Source organism: Osmerus mordax, chromosome 11 (genome assembly GCF_038355195.1).
Source record: "Osmerus mordax isolate fOsmMor3 chromosome 11, fOsmMor3.pri, whole genome shotgun sequence".
Lineage (NCBI taxonomy): Eukaryota > Metazoa > Chordata > Actinopteri > Osmeriformes > Osmeridae > Osmerus > Osmerus mordax.
In genome coordinates, this window is record NC_090060.1 from 4,737,248 (window position 1) to 4,762,985 (window position 25,738).

The 25,738-nt window shown below is 47.0% G+C and overlaps 1 protein-coding gene across 1 annotated transcript in view; it reads right to left on the reverse strand.

The window, feature by feature from the left end:
• The window catches only part of dscamb (Down syndrome cell adhesion molecule b), a 52,428-nt gene that overhangs the window by 20,657 nt on the left and 6,033 nt on the right, over positions 1 to 25,738 (reverse strand). Inside the window, 9 exon segments of the mRNA XM_067246628.1 lie at positions 580 to 607; positions 609 to 760; positions 3,055 to 3,174; positions 3,422 to 3,700; positions 5,034 to 5,306; positions 6,331 to 6,627; positions 7,785 to 8,060; positions 8,952 to 9,230; positions 9,403 to 9,549. Of these exon segments, the coding sequence (XP_067102729.1) occupies positions 580 to 607; positions 609 to 760; positions 3,055 to 3,174; positions 3,422 to 3,700; positions 5,034 to 5,306; positions 6,331 to 6,627; positions 7,785 to 8,060; positions 8,952 to 9,230; positions 9,403 to 9,549 (1,851 nt within the window).

The window sequence follows — 25,738 nt, forward strand, 5'->3', positions numbered from 1 at the left end:
TAAAATAGATTTGTGGACTGGGGTGAAGCTCTTAGGACTACTTTGTTGTTCAACATGTTGTACACAAGAGGAAAAAGAACCTTCCAGAGGAAATCGATGTGAAGAGACGGACTAAGTACAGACGGTGTACGTCTAACGTTGCCCAACAGTGACTTTAAAAGCCAGAATTGGGATTCTGTGACATCATGAGTTGAACTAGAGTGAGGGAGGGGAGGGCATGCAACGTTTTTGTCTTTTTTCTCTTGGTCACTCGCTTATTCTTTTGGTATCTTTTGGTATGCCTAAATCTCTCTCTCTTCTCTCTCTTCTCTTTCACATGGTAGACTTTCCATGAGGTCTGAAAGTATAAAATAGGGTGGCGAATTCCTTGGCTACTCAACATATGAACTATTGCACGTCTGACACAGGGACGAACATGCACACACTCACCCTCATGCTTACAGAGAGAGAGAGAGAGAGAGAGAGAGAGAGAGAGAGAGAGAGAGAGAGAGAGAGAGAGAGAGAGAGAGAGAGAGAGAGAGAGAGAGAGAGAGAGAGAGAGAGAGAGAGAGAGAGAGAGAGTGAACGAGAGAGCCTTACTTTTGACGGTGAGGTACATGGACTTGCTTGACGTCGGCTCCCACGTCGTTGCTGACCTTGCACAGGTAGTAGCCGTTGTCTTCCTCCAGGACGTGCTTGATGAGCAGAGAGCCATTGGCCAGCAGCTGGATGCGGGAGCCTGTGTTGAGAGGGATGGGCTGGAACTGGGGCACACCCGCACCTGAGGGGCACCGGGAGGGGGAGAGAGAGAAAAGGTCAGGAGAGGGGAAGAGAAAGGAGAAAATAGGAATGGTGGTCAGGTCATGCGTACATGATTGGAGATTACCACCGTGTTTTACCAATACATCACCAGGGTGAACAATTGTTCCTTACTAAACCAAACCAATACGGCTTATCCAATTGTGTTGATGTATGTTGTTTGTATCATGTAACAATGTTTTAGGTCAAACAGACCATGGACAGATGCTTGGGTTTATTTGTCTGGGTTGTGGGTGTTTGTGTGTGTGTGTTTAGCCATTTGGTGACAAAGCTTGTAGGGTAGTGTAGCTTGTAAACACACTTAACACCATCTAAATCCCAGACAGATGCTGTGGAGAATACAGCTAGCTGCTAATATGAGGTAATCACTGTCGACCAAAATGCCCCATGTTCAACAAGCCAGTTGATTGGTGCAGGGGAAAACAACAAGATTCCATTATGTAGCTAACTTTGCAACTCGAACCTTTTTTTCTGTATCTGGATTTAATTGTCTGAATCTCGGAGCTTACTGTATAACATAATATGTACATGTGGCCTTGTACAGTACATTGAAAAACCTGTTGTTGTTGACAAATGACATAAACAAAATATAAATATTTTATGCAAGGTTTCTCTTTTGCTCATTGCAGTTCACTATCAATTTGTCTGAAGAGAAAAGTATATCTTGTACTGTACATGCAATTGCTAATAAAGTATTTTCCCAACTACATCGTGTTACATTAAACAATATATTTCTCGCCATATCCCTGATGCCCAAACTAATAACATTCAACAGGAACGGTGCTGGAGGTACCCTGGTCGGATAAAGAACACTGTGTACTCTGTTGTAGTCAGAGCCTATGTTTCTGTTGGAAATACTGTTGGACAGTCTCGTCCTAAAACGGTCAAACTACTTTAGTAGGAAACGGGTAATCGTGAACATGTTCAGGTCAAGGAGTTGCTTGTAAAGGGAAATGCTCTCACAGCTTTAGTGGTCTACTTTTATGATGGCAAAAGCGGCATATTCCTGTGCGCTCATCGAGTATTAAACATGTGTCTGAACAGTGGCTGCTACATTAGCATGCGCTAAAGTTAACGGGGAAAGATAAGGCCCATTTAGCGAGCTGTGGGTTTTCGGTCCTAATTAAAAATGCAGTCAAGTGCCTCTGCTTAGCGAGGGGTCAAGTGGCTGTGCTATTCCCACTCCGCTGCCTTATGGATGGAGAGAAAGGGGGAGGGAGAGAAAGACAGGCAGAGAGCGAGAGAGAGAGAGAGAGAGAGAGAGAGAGAGAGAAAGAGAGAGAGAGAGAGAGAGAGAGGGAAAGAGAGGGGGAGGGGGAGAGAGAGAGAGAGAGAGAGAGAGAGAGAGGGAGAAAAAGAAAGAAAAAAGAGAGGATGTGCTTGAATTATGTATTTTTGCATATCCAAAGAGAGCTAGCTGGTATTCAAATCCGGGCTGACCTTTCCCATCAGCCCCCCACCCGCCCACGCCTTCCTGGGCTTGCTCACCCCACGACGGGAACATAGAACCCTGGCTGTCCAGCCACAACTTACAGAAAATGGAGTGTGACCAGAGGTACGAGTCCTGATGAAGTGAAGTCATGAACTGTAGAGCAGTCAAGGTATGGCTGTGGATTATGTCAGGCATTACATTGTCTTACATGAACCCCTGTCTGTCTGTCTGTCTGTCTACCTGTCTGTCTGTCTGTGTGTCCATAGGAGGAGCTTTGATCGCTTGTTGTCACAAATGAGGAGGCAGACACCTGCAGCCCATCTTGAACTAGTAAGGTCATGTGCCACTTTTTTCACCTGTTTACTAACACGCCCACATGCGCATCCCCCTGCCCTGCGTGCCTCTCTGAGGCCCACCTTCCCAACAGCTGGAAGCTCCCGTCTTCCTCACGGCCAACAGTGTCCGCACCTGCGCCTGCCTGCACCACACACCTGCGCATCAAGCACATCACCTATGGGCTGTGCATCAAACAGATGACCCACATCCCCCCCGGAGTCCCACTGAGATCAAAAAGGCTGCCGACCTATTTAGGGCAAACAATGATGCGCTTCTGCGGACTACATTGCTGGGAAATCGGTTGTTGAACCATGGCGTTGCCATGTTGTGTCCAAACGAAGTATGACCAGGGGGCTGTGCCTCTGTTGTGGCACACCATTCTGTAGCCACCTTGGCATGGCACAAAGTGTGTTCTCCAGCTACCTCGGTGTGGTACAAATGTGTTCTGCAGGAACCTTGGTGTGGAACACAACGGGTTTGGCAGGTACCTTTGGAGTGCTTCCACACGATGGTGGGGCGCGGGTAGCCCTCGGCGGAGCAGTTGAGGGTCACGGCCTTGCCATAGATACCATCCTGATCCTCAGGCTGCACCACAAACTGGGGAGGAACTACAAACAAAGAGATATCGAGAGAAAGAAAGACAGAGGGAAGGAGAATGAGTGCAATAAAATCAAATCTAGTGTCCGAGACAGAGAGAAAGACTGAGCGAGGGGAAGGGAGAAGGGAGAGTCGGCTAGCCAGGCAAACAAACGAGAGAAAAATAAACACGAGACAGGTGAGATGGATAGAAGCCAGAGGTATGTGTGAGAGAGAAAGAGAGAGAGAGCGAGAGAGAGCACAAGAGAGACCACCCACCCCTGACGATGAGCTGGCTCTGGTGCTCCACAGCCGCCGCCTCGTTGCGGGCGATGCAGGTGTAGTTGCCGTTGTGGTCGGGGGACAGGTTGGAGATCCGCAGCGAGCTGGTGAACTCGATGTTGTCGATGGTGACGCCCAGGCTGGCGGGGATGGGACGGCCATCTTTCTGCCAGGTGATGTCCAGGGGCTGGTCACCTGACATGACCACGCAGGGGATGAAGACGCGCTGACCAATGGAGAAGCGCTGGAAGGCGAAGGGCTGGATGTAAGGAGGGACTGGGGGGGAGGAGAAGGGGGAGAAGGAGGAGGAGGGCGAGGAGGAAGAAGAGGAGGAGAGGATGAAGGGAAGAGGGGCAAGAGAAGACATTGGGGATGAGACAAGGCAGTGCAATTTCGACGTCAACTCCGCCTAGGTTCAAAGCGGTTTCCAATCTCTTCTCAGCCGCCTATCAATCGAGATTTTCATTTGTTCACCGCTGGCAGTGAAACACAATGGCTCTTAAAGCCTGACATCCCATAATTCCATGTCATTCCACAGTGTGCTCTTAGAATGCACAGCGCGCCAAGGTGCACCGAGTTATTTCAGCAAAGTTTGAGTTCTCAGAGTCTTTCGGTGACTCATTCTCCGTGTCTGGAAGGACGGAGATTTACATGGATATACACACACGTGTGAAAACCATAAATGGTGGGCCTATAAGCATCATGTTAATCCAATGAACTGAGAGCTCTCTCTATTGAAGGAAATAACCCAGACGTATGGTGGTCTGTCAGTGCTTCCCTCTCTGGGGAATGACTAGCCCTAGTGCCAGTCATCTGTATTTGAGAATCCAATGAGTTAAAATAACATTGGAATAAGCAGCACTCCCGCCGCTGATTTAATTCATAACAAAGTGGGGATAATGGACTCCTGGGATGCCCCGAGACGGCGCAGGATTTTTAAGCGTGAGCAGAGCAAATTAACTAACGCACTCACAGAGGGGAAGCGTTGCTTTAGATCACGGGCTCCGTCTCCATGCCCCCCCCCCACCCCCTCCTCTCCTCCTCGCACACACTCGTTTGCGCACACACACGTGCACTGTAAATGCATATAACCCCCCCCACACACACACACACACGCACGTACACACACACACACACACTGTAGAAACGTCTTAAGTAGGGGTTTACATCATTCATGGCCTCGTGTAGTAGAGGAGATGAAGCGAGAGGGAAGCATACCCATTATGGGTTCTAACGACTTTATCAAGCTCAATTGCTTGTGTAATGCAATATCAGTAACACTAATGTACATGGACTCTATCTCATGAGTTGCCAACAGCTGCCTCGTGTCTTCAGGTTGGTTTGCGGGAAAAGAAGGGTTTCGAGTAAAGGGCCGAGTAAGGTCCGATTTGGTTTCTTTGAATAATTCAAATGGTCAGCCTTTTGGCATCATTGGATTCACTCTGATTTATTCTCTTTTAGGTGCCGTGGTCGCGTTAGTGAAGTTACTTTCCTGCCCCCATGTATTGAAAAGTGACGACATCCCTCCGAACGGAACACGATTCAGTCCAAATAATAAAAAAGGAGAGCCTCAGGTGTTCGGAGGTCTGTGCTCAAACGCTGATTGTACCTTTAACGCTGACGTGGACACTCTGGGAGTCCATCTTGTTGGGCTGCACCATCACCTTGCAGTTGTACTCCCCCTCGTCCACCTGCTGGACGTTGGACAGCTTCAGCGTGCCGTTGTTCTCGAACGCCCGCTGTCGATGGTTGAACGGGAGCAGGGCCGAGTTCTTGTACCACTTGATGGAGTAGTACGGGTAGCCAATCACGCGGCAGTGCACATAGGCGTCCCGCCCGGCAATAGCCGTGAGGTTTTTCATTGGTCGGATGCTGGCACGGCCTAAAATGACAGAGAGGGAGAGAGAGCTCTCTATAAACACATTTAAGGGGGGAGAACTGCGACATGACGCTAACACGAAGTAGTGAGTACACCACAACAAAATACGTTTGTTTTCTGTTGGTTTACCACAGGACCCCATGGTTCAGTCAGGACAGGACTGTGAAATCACGACCAGATTATTGACAAGTGTTGACTGACGGCTGAAAGACAGAACTTTTTTTAGTGGGGAACATTCACACTGTGTTCTTTTTAGAATCTGATAGCTTGTAACTTGACTGATTTAAGGACATTTTAAGCATATGCTCTAAAGATATGTATATCGCTGGCCAATAGATAAAGCTGTACAATACGATGGCTGGATAAAATTATGTTCTGTTCTATACTGTAAAAACCTGCAAAGAAGAGAACGTTACAGTGGTAAATTAGTCAGTGTGTGAATGAAATGTTTCAGCAACTACAATCTGTATGAAAAGAACAAATGAATCTAGACAAATAAAACACAATAGATTATTGCAAACACAAGGACACACATGAAGAGGGGGAACAATAGTGTGTGTGAGAGAGAGAGACAGAGAGAAAGAGAGAGAGAGAGAGAGAGAGAGAGAGAGAGAGAGAGAGAGAGAGAGAGAGAGAGAGAGAGAAAGAAATAATTTGAACTAGCATTGTTAGACAAAAGTAACAGCACTAAAAAGCACGAAGGAGAGAGAGTGAGAGAAAAAAAGAGATATCTCACAATGGAATTACAGACAAAGATTTGAAAACACACAACGTGGAGAAAGTGAAAGGAAAAAGAAAGTGATAGCCCACAGCCTGGAACCAAAAGACAAGACACCAAAAGATGAGAAAAACAAAACATAAAGGAAGCAACAAGAAAAGCTCGATGGGAGAATGTTTGGTGTCTGGAAAGCACTTGGAGAGCACGGGAAAGAAAACAGAAAGAAAAAGAAAGACAAGCATCAAAAGTCAACATTAAGGTGTGTCATCATGTTTGTTGTTGTTTTGGAGGAGCTGATCTGACAAGCACCTCTTACGTTTATGCGAGCCTGGTGGTAGACGGTCCCGGCCGAGTTGCTGCAGGTGCATCGGTACACGCCCCCGTCCTGCACCTGGGTGTGGCTGACGTTCAGCTGGCTCACCACGTGTCCCTCGTGGCTCTCGTAGTGGCCCAGGTGGTGGTGGCCGTCCTTGATCACCGGGTCGTCGTCCAGGGACCAGGTGCAGGAGGGCGGAGGCGTTCCCTTCACGTTGCACACCAGGAAGACGGCCTCGTTGGGGTTGACCACCTTCTCGCTGAACGAGGACAGGATCTTGGGGGTGCCGTCTGGTGGCGGGGAGGATGGGGGAGGGTCAGAGAGAAAAGAGAGAGGATGGGGGAGGGGGGGAGAGATAGGGGAAATGGGGGAGGGGAGAGAGGGAATATGGGGGAGGGAGGAGGGGGGGGGGGAGAGAGAGAGGATTGGTGAGGCAGGTGAGGAGGAGAGAGATGGGAGAGGGAGAAGAGAGGGGCGTTAAGGAGAAAAGAGAGAAAGGAAGGGAGGATGAGGGTCGGATGAGAGGGGGAGAAACAGAGGATGAGCAGGGAGGAGAGGTGGGGAGAGAGAGAGAGGGTGGGGAGGGAGGAGGGGAAGAGAGAGGGAAAGGATGGGGAATGCAAGAAGGTTAGACAGTGGGACTGGAGTGCCATTCCTCAAGATGGCTGCCATGCACTCATCCATTTTTGGTAACAGCAATAAACAGTACCAAAAAGGTGACATTAAAATCAAGTTCCATTGAATAGTTTGTGGGACTAATCTAGGTATGGTTTTGTTTCATCTTTACAGCAGCATAGGTCACGTTAAAACAGTGGTGACATACTGCGTACTACAGATCAGTCAACAATAAACAGTATTCAGCACAAGACCAAATAACATATTGGTGACGGAAAAAAAAGGAAAAAGGACCAAACACAAGAGTTGACATCCTACACAATGAAACCCAGTTGCTCTTATGTCCAGCGCAAAGTCCTGTCTCCAAACGCTGCCCAGTGACTCTCATCCCCATCTATCCATTCGTCTATCTATCTATCTTTCGAGGGTGCAGTCTGAGCCGGATAAAAAACAGCTGTATTTTCAGAGGCTGCCGCGCGGCCTTTGAAACGCGTGCCTGCTGCTGCTCTCTGATAACCCTGGCATGCTCTACATCATTATAGATTATCAATATCCTCTTTATACTGTTCCACCGCCATGGGAGACAGTTGCCCAAGCAACCGGGCTCAGGTAAGCAATTTGGAGCGGGTAGGACTAACCCTAATGACACTGGCTGCATCGCGGGCGCCACAGCAGGGATTACAGCGAACACACACATGCCTACGTGATACACTCGTATAAACGCCTGTTTTGTCATGTGACACTAAAATATGTCCTGTGTCACATGACAAAAAAAGATTTTCCCTAGCCACACTGAAGCCATCCTCTTCAAAGGGACAGGACTCTCTCTCACCCTCCAGGATGACCTGGACAAAGTCCTGGGCGGACATTTTCCCCCTCCTGGCGAAGCACTGGTATGCTCCCCCATCACTCTTGGCCATCCCCTCCATGATCAGGTTCTCCCGGTTGATCCCGGTGATCCGCACGTTGTTGCCGGGATAGATGATCTCGCCGTTGCGGTACCAGGACAGCTCGTAGTCGTCTGAGCCAGTCACGCTGCAGGACAGGGACACCTTGCTACCCACGCTGCCTTTCACCTTGCGTGGACTCACCACCGCCTTCAGAGGCTCTGGAGACAACAGATCAGGGGGAGGGAACGTTTGGATAAATGTGACAGTGCTTGTGGCATGTACACTTGTTAGCCCTGGAACCAGAACAATCTGCCAGCTCATGGTTTCTGTGCTCTGGCAGATGGATCTGGCCACCCTCCCATTCAAACAGGTTTCCCTCCGGCATGAAACGTGCTGGACCAATCAAAACTGTTTATATGATTTGGGGCGGGTTTAATACAATGACTGTACAAAGATTGGTTGTATCTATCCAATTCTATCCAATTGTGTACAGAGGCATTTCAGTCTGCGACTGTGGATAACGCCCATTAGATTTAGAAAATGAATGGAGAGGTTCCAGAATAGTACACATACGCAAATTGTTTGTTATATACTATTATTATAATTAGACCAATACGCTGTTCTTATTGGTCCAGAGAGGTTCAAAGAAGTCCGCAAAACCGTTTGCAGACTTCTGAAAGTTCGCAGAGGTCTGCAAACGCTTTTACGGACCTAGAAACAAGCGGTTGCCTTGGAGATGTTTACAACTTGGCATCTGCTTTTTCATTCTTCTGACAGATTATTGTTGTAGTATATAAGAAACCAAATATGGACTTTGGACTACGGTCTCGGTCAACAAACGTTTTAACAAATCTCTGCTTACAAAGGCATATGCAGACCTGTCGAAAAGTCCATATTTGCGGTTTGTCGATGCCAGGCTATACGTTTGTATCTACAGGTTCATATTTGGGTGTGAGTCTGTGTATATGTAGGAAACGTATATAATAATAAATAAATAAACAAAGGATATAAGATCCAAAAATAAATGAAACTCCCTAAATAAATGAAAGTGACATCAAACAGTATTTGTTCATAAATAAATAACCCCTATTGAAATCTCTACGACTCACGTTTGACCACCAGCTGCCCCATGACCTCTGCGTTGCCGTAGCTGTTCCACACCTCACACACGTAGATGCCCTCGTCCGTGGGCTGGGCGCTCTCGATCAGCAGGCCCGTGAGGGTCTGGCGGGAGCGGCTGTCAGGCTCCAGGGGGCTGTTGTCCTTCAGCCAGCGGTACTTGGGCATGGGGTAGCCCGACGCCTTGCAGGGCAGCTCCACGCGCTGGGACGCCATGACCTCTTGCCGGTCGAAGCCATCGAGGATGCCTGGCTCGGAGTTGGTAGGATCTGATGGGGTTGGAGGGGGGGGGGGGTGTTTACCGTTACTCAAAAGGTAAAAACCCACCAACTTTGTATTCCATTACAGACTCGTACAGAGAGAAACATATCATCATCGTTCATTTTCATTTTGGGGAAGATAACCCAAACTCTTAATATCACGATGTAGGCCGCCACTGACCTGACACAAAAAGCCGGGCGCTGTTGCTCTGTCGGGTCTCCCCGGTGTAGCGGTGCCGAGTGGTGCAGCGGTAGTTATTCAAGCCATCCTCAAGCAGCACATCCAGGATATACAAGGCTCCGGTAGATGTGATAAGATATCTCTGTCCTGGAATAGCACGAGGAGAGAGATAAAGAGGGGAGAGAAGAAGGGAGAGAGAGAGAGAGAGAGAGAGAGAGAGAGAGAGAGAGAGAGAGAGAGAGAGAGAGAGAGAGAGAGAGAGAGAGAGAGAGAGAGAGAGAGAGAGAGCTTTTATGTTTCAGGTCAGACCAGTAGGACAGGTAAGTAGTCATTGAAGCATGGAAAAACCTACCAACTTTATATTCCATTACAGACCTATTTGGAGATAATGATGCTGTAAGCCCTCCAGGATATCCCAACACACATTCACGGGTGACCTTTGCTTCAAGCCTAAAAACATAGCCTATCCATTTGACCCTTGCCCCCACTGGTCCCAGTGCGCTAGTTAACACCAACCACAGTAAGCACAATTACACAATGTGTCACAGCCAGTTCAGTTTCAGCAGTAATATTATGTTAATTCCGGGGATCAAGCTAGACTGAGTAGGGCTGTCAACATCCATAAGGAATGATACCTTCTTCTGGAAATCACTTGCATACCATATCCCCATGGGAGCTGATTGATGTCAAAACTGATCGAAAAAGCAATTTACAGGAGATTGTCTTTCCCGTGTTGTCGTGAGCATGCTAAGACAGAGGCAGCTTACGCAGCGTTTAGGCCCCCAAGGAACTGCAGTTGGGGGCAGCGCCAATGAGAAGCAGCAAGGGCCACTGAAAACAGGAGAAGGGTGTCCCTAGATAAGGCCTGAGAAAAATAGACTGTGCAATACAACCCGTGTTTAACATAAAAATGTATTCTATTAGGTGCAAAGAATAATTGAAGATGTATCATTTCAATGTTGGTTTGGGAAACAAACCGTCTAGCTATGATCTGAATAGCAGTCGAAATACAGCAACGGTTTTATGTGCAAAGCGTTTTTGAATTATGTGGATCCAGTTGCCCCCCCCCCCCCCCCCCAAATCAAAACCAAATACTACTGAAAAAAAACAAGGAAATGTCAATGTTCACAAAACAATTATGCACCCAGCTAGCTTTGATAAAACAAGGATTCCAACCACTTTAAATCCTCCACCAAACTCAGGGTGAAGTAGGACAACAGAGAAAAAACATGCAAATAATATGGGTATACAGTTTTATATTATACTAATGTGGGGCTACTAATATTATTAATGTTTATACACATAAATGGGCAATCAACCTTGTGGCATAATTTGAAAGCAAATTCATACAGATCGAGGCAAAAGAGGGGGAAAAGTATGCAGCTATTGTAAGCATTGACCTAGTTAGATAAGACAGAGTCCATGGAGTTGGTATCCTAGAGGGATTCAGCACATGGTTTAAATGGTAGACTGGCAACCAGCAGCGCAACCCATAGAGGTGGTAGTGTGTGTGTTTTTGTGTATGTGTGTGTGTGTGTATGTGTGTGTGTTTATCTGTGGGAGTGAATCTTGTCTAAGAGGCTTTTGTTACCAGCTGCAGTATAACGCACAATCATCAACACTTCTTTATTTGCCATATCCCAAAACAAATGCAATATAAAAAGAAACATTATTGTGTGTGAGGGGGCATCGCTTCACACATATCCTTCACAATACCGGGGCACAGAGGGGAGCTGTCCACATCGCCTCCCCTTTTTTTTCTTCAAGTTCTCCATTTTGATTCTGTACAGGTCCTCTGAAATCTCACTGTGGAACCCATCTTGAGCGAGACAAAATGCTATTTCTCTCTAGCCGCTCTTGTGCTGCTGCAATGTTCTCTCCGAGCACCTCCGAGCTCCTCTGGTGGCTTTTAAGACGTCAAGCTTGTGTTATTGTGTTGTGACAGACCAAAGGGAGGGGGTTGGGGTAGGCTAAATAAGAGTGTTGGCTAAAGCATACCGCAAGCCTTTTCTAAATGACAGGATGGGTATTGTCTTTTCCTACAGTATGCCAGAACTGGTCATTGCCTCACAGTATTTTTTCTTTAATTCCATTTTTGTATTGACTTTGAAAGTTTTCTACTTCCACGTTATTAACAAACAGGATTTGGAGTATAACATGGCAACAATATAAATATACAAACAATTGCTCTGAACAATATTATTTATGAAAATGCAATTTCTTTTTAATTATTCAAACAAACAAAAACATCTCTGTCAAATAGAACATATTAACTCCTTTACACTCAAAGAAAGCTAGCCTGCTGTTGGGATTGGAGTGTGCAGCCCTCATCACATTCCCCCTGGCCTGGGCCAGGATGAAGCTCTCCGTTCTCCAGACACACACTTAATCTAATCACCCTCACTTTGCCGGGAACAGAATCTAATATCTTCCGCCGACCCTCATACTTAGCATGCTAAATAAGGCGCGACGTATAGATGAGAGAAGCTATCGTCTTCTCCGAGAGAGGAAATCAGGAAGTAGCTACTGGATTTGGTGACTCAGGCAGCAAGAGACCCAGTTCTTCAGTAGGGACTTCGCCTCAGAGATGATGGATGGAGTTGTTCCAAGCTAAAGGCTATGTGGTAACTCCTCTGGCCTAATTCTGTTTGCATGAAGCGAGCCATTCTACTAAAACGCAGATTAATGATTCTATTTGTAGGCTATAGCCACAACAACTAATGCATGAGGGGAAAAGGTATACATACGTACATTAGTTAGTGTGTACTTGTAACCAGAGTGCGACTTATACAAAGACAATCGAGGGGGTCAACTTCTACTCCAGGGCATGTATCGACCTCCCCGACCTGTTGTTTTTACCTCTTTTGGGGGGGTCCAAGTCTTAATTAGGGGGGTCAAATCCCCCTCAAACCCGTCCATAATTCGAACCCTGTTTGTAACTGTACTAAATGTGCCATGGGTATATATATAGACTTCTTGTACAGCAGAGGTTTCTAATATTCCAAAACACTCAATTGTATCCTTCAACACGACAAGTCGTTCTCAAAACATCAACTGGGAAGTCGTGAGAACTCTATGTCGTCTAGCTAAGCCTTCAAGTCTGTTATGAATATAGATTCAACCCTTATCTCAGCCTGCTCCTCTCCATGGTGATGTCACAGTGGGCCAGAGTGGGGTGGCTCTAATTGGTGCCCGCTGGGGGGGGGGGGGGGTTATCAGTGTGCCTTGACTCAAGCCAACCTCTCTGATCTGATATTATTATTATGTAGGTTTGCATTATGAACTCAGTATATTACCAAGAGAATGTACGCTAGGTTTTTGTTATCATTCAAGGTTTTTTTTGGTCAGATCTTGCCGGAACCTCTTCATCTTTACCGGTTTCTTTCTCCTCCTTCTACCCTCCTGTCTTCATCCCTCACTTGTCTCTCCCTAGTTCTCTCTAAGTATGCCCAGAATATTAAGAGCGAGACAACAGTGGATAGCTGTGTCACTTCCCTGCAAAAACACCCAGTGCGCACACACTACAACCGAGCCCCCTTGTACTCTGCATCTAGCCTAAAGACAGGAACCACTGTGTGAATGTTCACTACGGTTTAAGTGTGAATGTTCACTACAGTATAAGTGTGCATGTTCACTACAGTATAAGTGTGAATGTTCACTACAGTATGAATGCAGACATGTGGTGAAGCAGCAGAAGGGAGATGCCATTTTGTTTAGAGAGTCTAGAACGATGCATGCAGGGTCAATAAAAACGTGTTCCTATCTCTTCCACTGAAGAGCCCACACACAAACACACACCCACACAAACACACACCCACACAAACATACACCCACCCACCCACCCACACACACACATACACACCACAGCTGGTGCCCCACAAACCGACGGGTAGAGAGGTGAACGCACCACAGAGCGTCAATAATGAATGTGTGTGTAAGGGTGCTGAGCATGTCGCCATGCCCTCTTCCTCCCATTTCTTTAGGGCACAACATCAAAACAGCACCCAAGGCCAGGGTTTCTTTCAGACAGCCCTCATTCCTGATAAGGGCAAACCCAAAAACAAAATGGAGTCCTTTTAGCGACTTGATTTTTTTGTGTGGGCTGAAAAGTTTGCCATTTGCTAACCCTAACTGGTATTATTCTGTCCTGTCTAAATTAAAGATGCATTTTCATTTGTTGTACATTATTTAGATGGGTTGTAATCCATGCAAAAAATGCCCAGCTGCCATGAGATGAACTATGCATATTTGATAAAAGGAATCATACAAGTGAAATATGTCATCTTAATAAATCATGTAGCTGGTACTGTTCATTTTCTCTCTCCAAAATGTCATGTAGTTCCTTCTCTTTGATTTTGATCCAACTATTTAAAATCTGTGATTCAGTCTGCAAAATTAGCATTACATAAACAAAACAACATATCTTGACATGGTCTACAGTGTAAAACCTGACAGAATATAACCACTTAAATTATGTTTAATGGACTGATAATCATGACAACAGCAGATAAAACTATCACAATTATTTTATCAATAATTATCACACAAATTGTTGGACCAGATTTAGATCTTAGAGGCATTGTCTGTTTGGTATGTACAAATCCTAGTTTGTATACATTTCTGTCAATGCATTATTCCAGCATTGTGATAGTAAATAGATATGAATTAATAAGACATATTAGATTTAGGTCCAAAAAGAGAAATACAGTTGAGTGCAGGGTATAGACTACACTGTGGACTATATTATGTTACTAACAGTCAGCTTGCATGTTACAAAATACTGTATATCACAAACAATGTTTATTCACCTGAATTAACCTCTACATGAACACAGGCCTAATCCTGTCTGTTGGCTTCCTAGCTCCTCTCTTCATGTTAGACCAGGGAGCCCGATTACGCAGCACAAGGCCTACGTGAGAGATTACTGTGCTTCTAGCCTCATCAAAGCTATGAGTGGGACTCCAGCCGGCCTGCCTTGGGACCTTCTCTCCTCTGCTCCCTCTTCTAAACACACAGCCTGGAGCCTGGGCAGCCAACTAGCAACTGTACCTGAATGCATAATTAATCCTCCCATCTCCCTCCTGGCTTTCTCGTTCCACAGTATGTGCTCCATGCACATACTGTTTCATTAGCGCTGTAATTCTCCCTCCCAACTCCCGTCCGGTAGTCAAAGTTCTTCCTGACTCTCGAACAGCGAATCTGTGCTAGGTGTACCCCAACAAGGTCAATTCTAAACGGAGGGTAGACTCTTCTAGCACCGCTAGCTAGCTAGCTACAGGTGCAAAAGCGTTTCTACCTAAGGCTGATTAGATGCAGTGGTGACTGGACCTGTTTTTACGGTATTGAAGGTTTGGCTAATGTCAACATGGTCAGCGTAGGCTTAAATAAGCAAATAAACAATCGCCAGAAAAAATGCTTGACATTGGTAATAAAACTGACAGAACATCAAACACAGAAGCACATGGTTTTGTAACAGACACAAATGATGAATTCATGCGCCATTGGTTAGTACAGTAGCATCCAACTGATGTTAGAATGGCAATTTGGTCTCTCCCCGCAATGGTCTTTGGCAAGGTACCCACTGTAGCAATGTGACCATCTCACGTCTCTCTCAATGGGGCTGCTATAAGCAAACATCTCCATAACACACAGCTGGAGATACTCACCCCTTTTAATGTATATTTGACTACGTAGAGTAGGCCCACAGATTGTTAAACGAGTGATTACATTTAGCACTCTATTTTCAACACCACCCTTCCAGCCAGTTGATGTGGGCTCAGGGCTAAATAATGTGCCATGTGGAGCAGTCTGCCATCATAACCTCATTATTGCAGCAGCTTAAAAACAGCAATTAACATATTTCTATCAGACTAGACTAATTTGTGAATTCCATTCTCTCATTCCAGTCCCAACAAGTGAAATAGAGAGAGCAAGCAAGAGAGAGAGAGAGAGAGAGAGAGAGAGAGAGAAGAGAGAGAGAGAGAGAGAGAGAGAGAGAGAGAGAGAGAGAGAGAGAGAGAGTGAGTGAGAGTGAGATGACAGTAGCCTATTCTCAACTGAGCTACTGGCATAATCCATATCTGGAAAGCTGTTGAAATTGCTTATGGTAATTGAAGTTATTGTAAAGCTGGATGAAACTTTAATGAAATTTTGAGTTTTAATCATTTGTTTTTGAATGATGCACATTTCCCCAACTTCTCCCCTCAGGAGGCCGATGATGCTCGCTATCTTCAGTTCCCCAGATGAGATGCCACTCCTGAGAGTCTCCCCTAGATGTATGGAAAATGTTACATCAAAATCATTTCATACCTTTTCTACGGTGCCTCCATCTTGGTTCTGTTAGGGATACAGATACAGACCTGTGTCAGTAACAGAAACCAGCCTCCATCTTGTCAACAACAAAGAGTCCATTACCCTCTCTGGTCTTTCTTCCTCCTCTCCCTCCTCTGTTCTCTCTCTCTCTTTCTCCCTCTTCCTGTCTCTCTCTCTTTCTCCCCCCACCCCCTTTTCTCCCTCTTTATCTTCCCCTCGCTTGCTTGCTCGCTCTCTCTCTCTCTTTTTCTCTCTCTCTCTCTCTCTCCCTCTCTCTCCCTCTCTCTCTGAGTTGATATCTGGACTTAAGGATATTAGTATAGAGAGATCTCAGCCCCCCTGTCCACATTGCCTTCTCCCAGATGCGTGTGAGTGATAGGCGTAAGTATGAGTCTGGACACTGAGTCCGAGGCACTGGCTTTTAATAGGGTCTGTTCCCAGTAATTACGCTGACACAATTTGATCAGTGCAGGCTAACTATCTTCATCTGAGGGAGATCGGGGGAAATTAACGCTGATGTAATAAGTACCATTTGTCACTATTAAGACTGAGGTGTTGACAGCTACTGTCGTTGTCAGGGCAACTGTTGCCTCTCCCTCACATCTAGCTCGCGGCCTCGTCCAAAAATCTGTTAGCACACTGTGAGCGGGAAACCCAGAGGCACATAGAAACATAGAGCAGACATGCATGCACTACACGATACACCGATACAGGCAGGCATGAGCGTGCACAGTTGAACAAAAGCATGCATGGAGATACTTTACACACACACACACACATGCTCCCACATACAGCACAGACAAACATACATAAGCCCACACACACACACATGTCCTGACTTCACTGCATAGTTCTGTGTGTCAAACCGTTCATGATGGAGAACTGCTACAGTGTTTGCTGCCTTTAGTTGCGTTGCTTCAGCGCTGGGGGGTGTACTTACAGCAACACCCTGCCCTGCCCTGACCAGCCTCTACACACACACACACACACACACACACACACAGACCCACACTGCCAGACCTGACGAATCCACCCACAGCCGCAACAATACAATCGATTCACATACTCTTAGGGCTTAGACACCTCTACAGTATCAAGCTGTGGGCCAATCACCAACAATTCTCAACACAATATCCATTATTTTCTAATCCATGTAAACAAACACAGTGTAGGAAAATAGGATGTCTGCAGTCTGCACTAAGCTAAAGAGCTCCACTGCCGAGTGAGCAACAGAAACTGCTGGCGATAAATATATCGGTCGATCACAGTGGAAAGAAGAAAAAAAAGACATAGCAAAAGTATTGACAACGCCTGTCATAAATTATGCATGGCATGTCAAGTGAGAGAATATACAGCTATTGATGCATGCCCTTTTAAAAGCTTGCAGAAGAGTCAGGCTTTGCATTCTGACGACACTGGCCATACTCTACAATGAAAACAGTACAGCAATACGGTCAATGATTACAATAAAGAATAAAGGTGGATATCGTTTACAACTTTTGAGAGATGTGTGAATCCTCTTTCCTAGCACTATATACAATTTATTGAGATATCATACTGCATACATTTGGACACTTGCTTAAACATATGCCCTAATGCATTGCTCAGATACCAAAGTTTTAACACAAAAAACAACTTGGCTCGATTTGACCTAAATAACGACTAGAAATATCCCCGTTTATTTGCAAAATATCCACCGTCTGACACATTTGCCCAAAGGCAACATTTTGTCATATCTGTGATCTGATACTGAAAAACAACAGGAACATCTATTCCCGATATGAGGTTTACAGCCGTTCTCATACGATGACTCAAATTAAAGATTAACAAAAGAAGCAGAGACCGACTTCAGCACACACATCAGCCTCGGGCCATCATTTACCTTAGAGGAGGAGAGGGAGAGAAAGGGAGAGAAAGGGATTGGAAGCAGAGAAGAAGGTAGAGTGAGACCGGCGAGCAAAATGAAAGGACCAAGATACTGCAGAGGGACAAAGGACAGAGAGAAGAGAGAGGGGGAGGAGAGAGAGAGAGAAAGAGAGAGATAGAGAAGAAGAAGTGGAGCTCCAGTAATCAAATGACACGCACGGCTTGATCAGGCCGGAGCTCGTTAAACACTCTACCTGCAGACCTGGGCGGGTCCATCTCAGCCCTCCGCTAACACTGGCCCTCTGCTCTCCTGTACTCTCTCTGGTGCTCACTTTCACAACATATTTCCCCTGCATCTTGTCTTATTAGCGAAAGACTCTTGACAGACTACGAGTTTCCAAAATGTTTGATATTTTGGAACGGCTTTCTATTTGGAAAATGTGTATACACTTTCAAATGGATATCCTATAGATATGGCCATCATATCTATATCATCTATATCATCTATAGTGTAGTCATATCACATCAGGCCATCATTGTAAATAAGAATTTGTTCTTAATGATCTTGCCTGGGTAAATAAAGGTTAAATAAAAATAAATAAAATATGAAACTGAAAATACTGTAAAAATCGTAGTTATGTTTGCTTGTTTTGAGGCCTCTAAAATACTTACTAGCATGCTGTGAAGGTACAGTTTTGTTTTGCAGGGACCTTCCTATATTTGAGGGAAGTTCAACAACTACAGGTCACAAATTGTCCTCTATGTCTTTCTCTAGGGAACCCCTTAAATCACACACACACACACACACACACACACACACACACACATAAAGGCGCCGCCCAGCCTTTCTATTCTAGCTGACTGCCCTTTGTCCATCAAGACCACTCACAAGGATAATTAATGTTGCCCGCCTGCTCGAAATATCCTTGATGATGGCCGCTTGTTTGAGGAGCAAATTAGGAAAGAAAAAAAGTCACTAAAGATTCCTGTCATGTCATGTTGTCTTGGGGTGACATAAAAGCCTGTGACGTGTGACATTAACCAAAGGTCACATGCAGACCCATTCAGCAGCCGCCCTGACAGCTAGGCTCCCTGGGATATGCTATCGACCAATCAGACAAGCCGGATGAGGTCTACACAGAGAGGGATTGTCAAAGCTTTGTGTCTCCATCCTAACTTCATGTGCATGAGACAATGTCATGAGAAGATGAAATGCGATGTATGGTAAGGAAACTTGGTGTGCAGAGAGTAGGAGGATGAAGATGTTTCTACAGAGATTATGTTGTGTCAGGGGCATGAATATGAAGAACAGGAGGACTAATATTTTGTGATAGGGAATCTGTTACTGTGGAACACCATGTCCAAAAAAAACATAAATACTGGGTTTTCTTGAAAAGCTGTATTAGCATGTCTTTGCCTGCCTGCCTGTCTGTGCCTGTCTGTGCCTGTCTGTCTGTCTGCTTGTCTATCTATCTATCTGTCTGCCTGCCTTCCTGTCTGTCTCCCTGGCCACCCCAATTCCTGCATCTGCTTGCCCCTCCCTTTCCTCCCCCCTTCCTTCACACTGCCTCTCCTTGTCCACTCCAGTCTCCGGCCTGGACAGATGCCCTCCTCTCTCCTCTGTCTGTCTCTTTAGAGAGGGTGCCACAGCAGGGGCAGGGGCCAGGGCCAGGCCAGGCCAGGAGCTGGGCTGGGCTGGGCTGGGCTGGGCCGGCGGGGCCAGGGTTGGGGCCAGGCTGGGCCAGGGGCCGGAGGCCGGGGCCAGGGCTGGGTTTGGCACTCAGTTTGCACCCAGGCCACGTGGCCCAACAATGGGCTCATTTCAACCTCAATTTCCCCTGAAATGAATGGACGCCCACCCCGGCGCACACTGCATGCCTTTTAATTGGCTCGAGTTAGATTCAAGCCATTAAACCACTGATGTCTACACGTTGCCACGGCACCCATTGGCCCCATTCTCCCCCCCCCCCCTTCTTCTCCGGCTGCCAGAACATAAACGTCTTATCTCTCGGCCCCACCAAGCACGCCCCATGAATATTCAGTATGTATGCTCCAGCTCTGTTTCAGCCCCAGCAACAAACACACACACACACACACACACACACACACAGAGACGCACACATCTTTCTCACATAGGAGCCGCTGTTCTCAATCCAGGCTTTGTTTATGCTTTGGCGAGTGTTGGTCGTTTGTCTTTTGAGTGTGTGACATATCTATGAGGGATCCAAGCTAATCAGGGGCTCTCAACTGAGCTAGGTTTATGCTGTACCGAGAACATGGAATCACTACTTCACACATGGAATACCAAGAAGGTTTACCTGCTTGTTCCCAGGAATGGTTGAGGATGCAGGAAAGAGAAAAGAGAAAAGAAAGAGTGAGGGTTAGACTCCAGCAGTTATATTCATGAAATGTAATTAGCTGCTAATAAATTCTTGATTATGTACTCAGTGGCAATCAACAACAGTTAAACTAGATCGGATTGCTTAATACAGGCAATTAGCCATATGCTGTGTAAACAAACTGACAGTTACAAAGCAGACCGTATTCAAAACCAACACAGAATGCAAAGAAAGAACTAGACTTTCTTGTGTAGTTGGGAAAATTGGGATATCACCGAAGGTTTCATTACATTTGAATTCAGACTTGCAATTATAAGTTAACCATTGTGTGCCTATGGTGTCAGGTTTAAAATAAATATTGATATTTAATCAAAGAAAAAGGGCAGTGTGGATAAAACAGGTGTTTTTCATCTCCTCGCAAGCAAGAAGCCGACGTGGTTGGAGACGGTCTTCTCTTCTACCACCCCTTTGAAATATTTCACTCCAAGTTCACAATAGCCCCCAATCCCCCTGTGGATGTTGTCAAAGATGAAAGAGAGAATGCTGTCCTCTCTCTCTCTCTCTCTCTCTCTCTCTCTCTCTCTCTCTCTCTCTCTCTCTCTCTCTCTCTCTCTCTCTCTCTCTCTCTCTCTCTCTCTCTCTCTCTCTCTCTCTCTCTCTTCTTTTATCTCACTCTCTCTTTCTCTCTGGGGTCGGGAGAGAAAAGGAGTGAATACTCAAGCAGCCCTCTCTCTGTCTCTCTCTCTTTCTCTCTCTTCAACCATTTTACAACACTCCCTTTGATCTGTTACAGCACGCCGCCGCCGTCATAGTAACGGATCAAACCCCAGAACGTCTTTGTATTTGAAATTGTATATTTTTTTTATTCCTCTCTCTCTTCTAAATCTGACTCGCGTGGATTCGTTTGCCCGTCTCTTGGCTAGGAGGGGTTTCCCGTTCGTTTAGCTCGTTAGCGCGCGGCGGTAGCCAGCAGGATCAATTACTGGGGGGATATGCGCTCACGTCTCTGTATCATTACCCAGCAAAAACCATATTAACTCAGTCTGAGGGGAAAACACAGGAGAAGACATTATTACAGCGACCCCAGCGCTACCGTCTGCTTCACTCTCTCTCGCTGGCCCGACTCCCTCATGTCTACCCTCAGCTCTGCTGTGTTTACCTACAAACCCGGGACTCTACAAACATACCAGAAAGGCTTTGAGGACACTTAAAAGTGTCTTTGGAGACAGACAAGGCCAAAGAGGGAGACTTGCCACTGATTTTCCCCATTTGACTGAATGAAGGCTGATAATCAGTCTAGTCAACAAAAGGTCAAAATATCAAAGGGAAATGATGCATTATGTAAACAAATGCAGGTGCAGGAATTTGAATTATTTGGTCCTGCTCCTCTTGACAGCTTCCTTCCAGACTAAACCTATTGCAAAGCTAACCTACAATGAATTAATCCTAATCCTATGTGAGCTAATATTTTTTACAAACAAACAGTATATTTTACAATATGAATAGATATTGGACAAACTTTATTACACTGAATTTTTCACCTAACAACTGAGAATAACTAAAACCTGACCGATGTAAAGTGAGTAAATATGTGACTTTGTGAAACACCATGATGGCTTCTGGATCCTCCCACTGATCGTTTTCCTTATATAGGAGCAATTCATCATTTCCCTCTACAGTGATTTCCCCTTTTGTCCTTTACCATTTTTTCCACCCTTCATCATCTTTCTTCCCCCCCCCTCCTCCTCCTCCTTCTCCTCCTCCTCCTCCTCCTCCTCCTCTATCCCAATTCAGAGGCCAGACTGTGAGGCTGTGGGGAGCAACACTGCCCCTCAGACAGCTGCACATCCCCAGCTGTCTCAAGGAAGCCAGAGCCCTTCTCTTCCTCTCCCTCTCTTTCTCTACACCTGCCTCGACCCCCTCCCTCCCTCCCTCTCTGGCCTTCTCCATTCCATTCCGCCTTGTTTCCGATTTCCCTCCATCTCTCCCTCCCCACCTGCTATCCTTCCTTGAAGTCTTCCCCTTCTCCCTTTCATCATCTCCCCTCGCTCCCTCTCTCCCTGATGCCCTCCCTCTCCCGTTTATGGGCATCAATCAAGAATTTAAAATGATTACCCAAATTAGCAGTCCAAACCATTCACATTCAAAGATACACTCATTCTGGCACCCCGCGAATGAAACAAGGCCAAGACATCTCTAGGGAGACAAATTTGAGATTATTATGAGAATTATAATCCCACCACAAGCAAATATGATTTAATTTATGAGATGATTTCCAGCCTCCATCCTTTTCGATGTTTTCTGTATGCAGGCACAGAACAGTCCTCCTATTCCCAGTACACAGCTGGCCTAATGCAATATTTACTGTTCAGGGATCATCCCTGCTTCAATTACTACACAATACCCAGCTGTTTTATTGCCTGAAAATACGATATGACAACAAACATAGAGTTGGTAAGGGGCTGAGTGAAGAGAACATTTTGATTAAATCCTTTCCATGACACATCACTAATGAAAAATAATCCAGATTAAATCCGTCATCAATGTTGTGGCCTCTACAGCAATTTACATCCAGTGGTGGACCCAGACCCAGGCACCCAGTCGTGCCGCGCGTTGGCAGTACTATTGATGTCCCTGTCTAAGATGATATCAAACCTACGTCCCTGAACTGTACATATAGCGGGGTATACGTAAGCAGGGTAAGCAAGGGAAGTTTGTATAGTGCATTGTATTGCACACTTCTTGTACGCAAGCAAGCGTGCCCCACCCTGTGCCCCACCCTGTGCCCCACCCTGTGTCCCACCCTGTGCCCCACCCTGTGTCCCACCCTGTGTCCCACCCTGTGTCCCACCCTGTGCCCCAGCCTGTGTCCCACCCTGTGCCCCACCCTGTGCCCCACCCTGTGTCCCACCCTGTGCCCCACCCTGTGTCCCACCCTGTGTCCCACCCTGTGCCCCACCCTGTGTCCCACCCTGTGCCCCACCCTGTGCCCCACCCTGTGTCCCACCCTGTTCCCCACCCTGTGCCCCACCCTGTGTCCCACCCTGTTCCCCACCCTGTGCCCCACCCTGTGTCCCACCCTGTGCCCCACCCTGTGTCCCACCCTGTGCCCCACCCTGTGCCCCACCCTGTGTCCCACCCTGTGCCCCACCCTGTTCCCCACCCTGTGCCCCACCCTGTGCCCCACCCTGTGTCCCACCCTGTGCCCCACCCTGTGTCCCACCCTGTGCCCCACCCTGTGTCCCACCCTGTGCCCCACCTGTGCCCCACCCTGTGTCCCACCCTGTGCCCCACCCTGTGCCCCACCCTGTGTCCCACCCTGTGCCCCACCCTGTTCCCCACCCTGTGCCCCACCCTGTGTCCCACCCTGTGCCCCACCCTGTGCCCCACCCTGTGTCCCACCCTGTGCCCCACCTGTGCCCCACCCTGTGTCCCACCCTGTGCCCCACCCTGTGCCCCACCCTGTGTCCCACCCTGTGCCCCACCCTGTTCCCCACCCTGTGCCCCACCCTGTGCCCCACCCTGTGCCCCAGCCTGTGTCCCACCCTGTGCCCCACCCTGTGCCCCACCCTGTTCCCCACCCTGTGTCCCACCCTGTTCCCCACCCTGTGCCCCACCCTGTTCCCCACCCTGTGCCCCACCCTGTGTCCCACCCTGTGCCCCACCCTGTGCCCCACCCTGTGCCCCACCCTGTGTCCCACCCTATGCAGCTGGTGCCCCTGCCTACAACAGTATCAATTCATCTAATAAACACAAGTGTTCGACCGACAGTCAAACGACATGTAAAAGAAGATGAAATATAAATTATCTGGAAAAACAGATCAATCTTGAAATATCTTTATCGCCCCAAAAAGCCTAGCACTTATTTTGCTATTTCCTTACGGGGAGAGCAGCGTGTGTGTGTGTGTGTGGGGGGGGGGGGGCGGCCCGAGACAGGGCCAGAGCCTCGTCCCTCGTCTAGAATGTTAATGACACGTTGAGTAAAGCTTGTCGCCGAAATCCACACGCCACAAGGTCACGACACTCATCCACTTGGGCAGATTAATTAAACGATGCTCCCAGGCCTTGTGTACATATCGGAAAGGTCACGACTGAATTGGCTTCTCTGACGGTTCCTCACTGAGGTGAAACTGAAGGTTCCATAGTCTCAGGAGGACTTTCTGAGCCCAACGTGATGTTTCTTAATGAGTTGAGTGGATATCATTGATACAGCTTCACCAAAAGGTTTAGTCTTGTCATTTGAGACATACAATTTATATATTTGATCTCTTGTTAACTGTAAATACAACGTTTCTAGGAACATGGCTGCAAAAAAAATCACAGTGGGCTGAGAAGGGCGTTGTTTTTTGGCATACTGTATGTTAAATAACAGTTGATGAAAGCAACCACGCTTCAAATGGCTTCGTGGTCTAAACGCTTAATGCAGCGAAAGATTCTAGAAGTATCGTATCTACCTGTGTCAGGCAGCCTCTGCAGTAATAACCACATGAACACCACAGTGGGATATCCTATGAATACAAAGCTGTGTAAACTAAATATGCATCCGACTAAAAACATTTTCAACATGAATCGAGATCCCGTCCTCAGTTCCGCCCTGGACAAGCCACTTCTCACCAGGAGGAGTGCGCAGGCAGTCACTTAACCATGCCAACGGGACGATCTCCGCTGTCAAGATCCCATTTAGCGGTCGAGCCTCGTCACGTGACCCGGCGCTCCGAAAAAGATAGGAGATTGTAGCCACGGCAGGGGGGGGGGGGGGGGGGGGGCGACGACGACGAGACTCTTCGAGATTCGCATAAGGCTTAATTTGATCTACTTGAGATTGTGACTTCCTCCTCTTGATGTAATTAAACTGAGATGGGACTAATTAAGTCGACGGTGAGAAAGCGCAGGGAAACGGAACGTGGCGGAGACTGCCTTCGCTCGGGAGTCAGGCTGCTGACTGTAAATATTGACCATCCCACTTGAGTAGGAGAACAGGCAGCAGACTGAGGCTGACGGATGTAGAGACGGTTAGGGGATGTGTGAGATCTCCATCAGCAGACGGGATGACAGGAAGGATGGAATGTTCTGGAGATACTGTTTAGGTGACTTGTCACGAGAGTGCACAGAACTATCACTCTGGTCCACACACCCACCCACCCTCACACATAGACACTGACACATTTTTCCCTGTCCTTCCAGTCAAAGCAGGCTCGGAACCTACCTAAAAAAACAACATTCAAATCGATTCTTGTTGGTTTTTCCACACCTACTTCCATCACCTGGTCCCATTTGCATTTGAGGTGCTACTGCTCATGTCAATAATAGCCAATCTGGGCCGAGCCCTTGAAAGGCCTCTGTTCTTCTCTCCATCTGGGCCTTTCAAGGCCCCGCACTGCCTCGGCAGTGTTCCGACAACGCTGAGCAACAGATGCAAACAGACTGTCGCTCTTAGCCGCACCTCAACCATCTCCCTGTCCCTGCTGTGGGAGGAGACAGGAGACAGGCGGGGGAGATGCAGATGACAGACAGCTAAACCTGAATTACTCTGAGGGGAGAAGGAAGCTTGGGTTTTTGTCGAGCCGTTGTTCTGTTTAACAGACGCTCCAGCGTGTGGGACGGTTTTGGTGCTAGCTTATAATGACTCATCATCCAGTATAATTGACAGTAGGCTACAGGTAGCCTAGCTAGCCTTCCAATGGGAGCCGAGCTTTGAGTACCATCTCTGTACATGTCGTTTTCGGGTTTAAATCTATAGGAATGTGTGCCAAGACAACGGTGCCTGGAACGTTCTTAATTGAATTTTAATTTGCGATTGTAATCTTAATTTCCTTAGA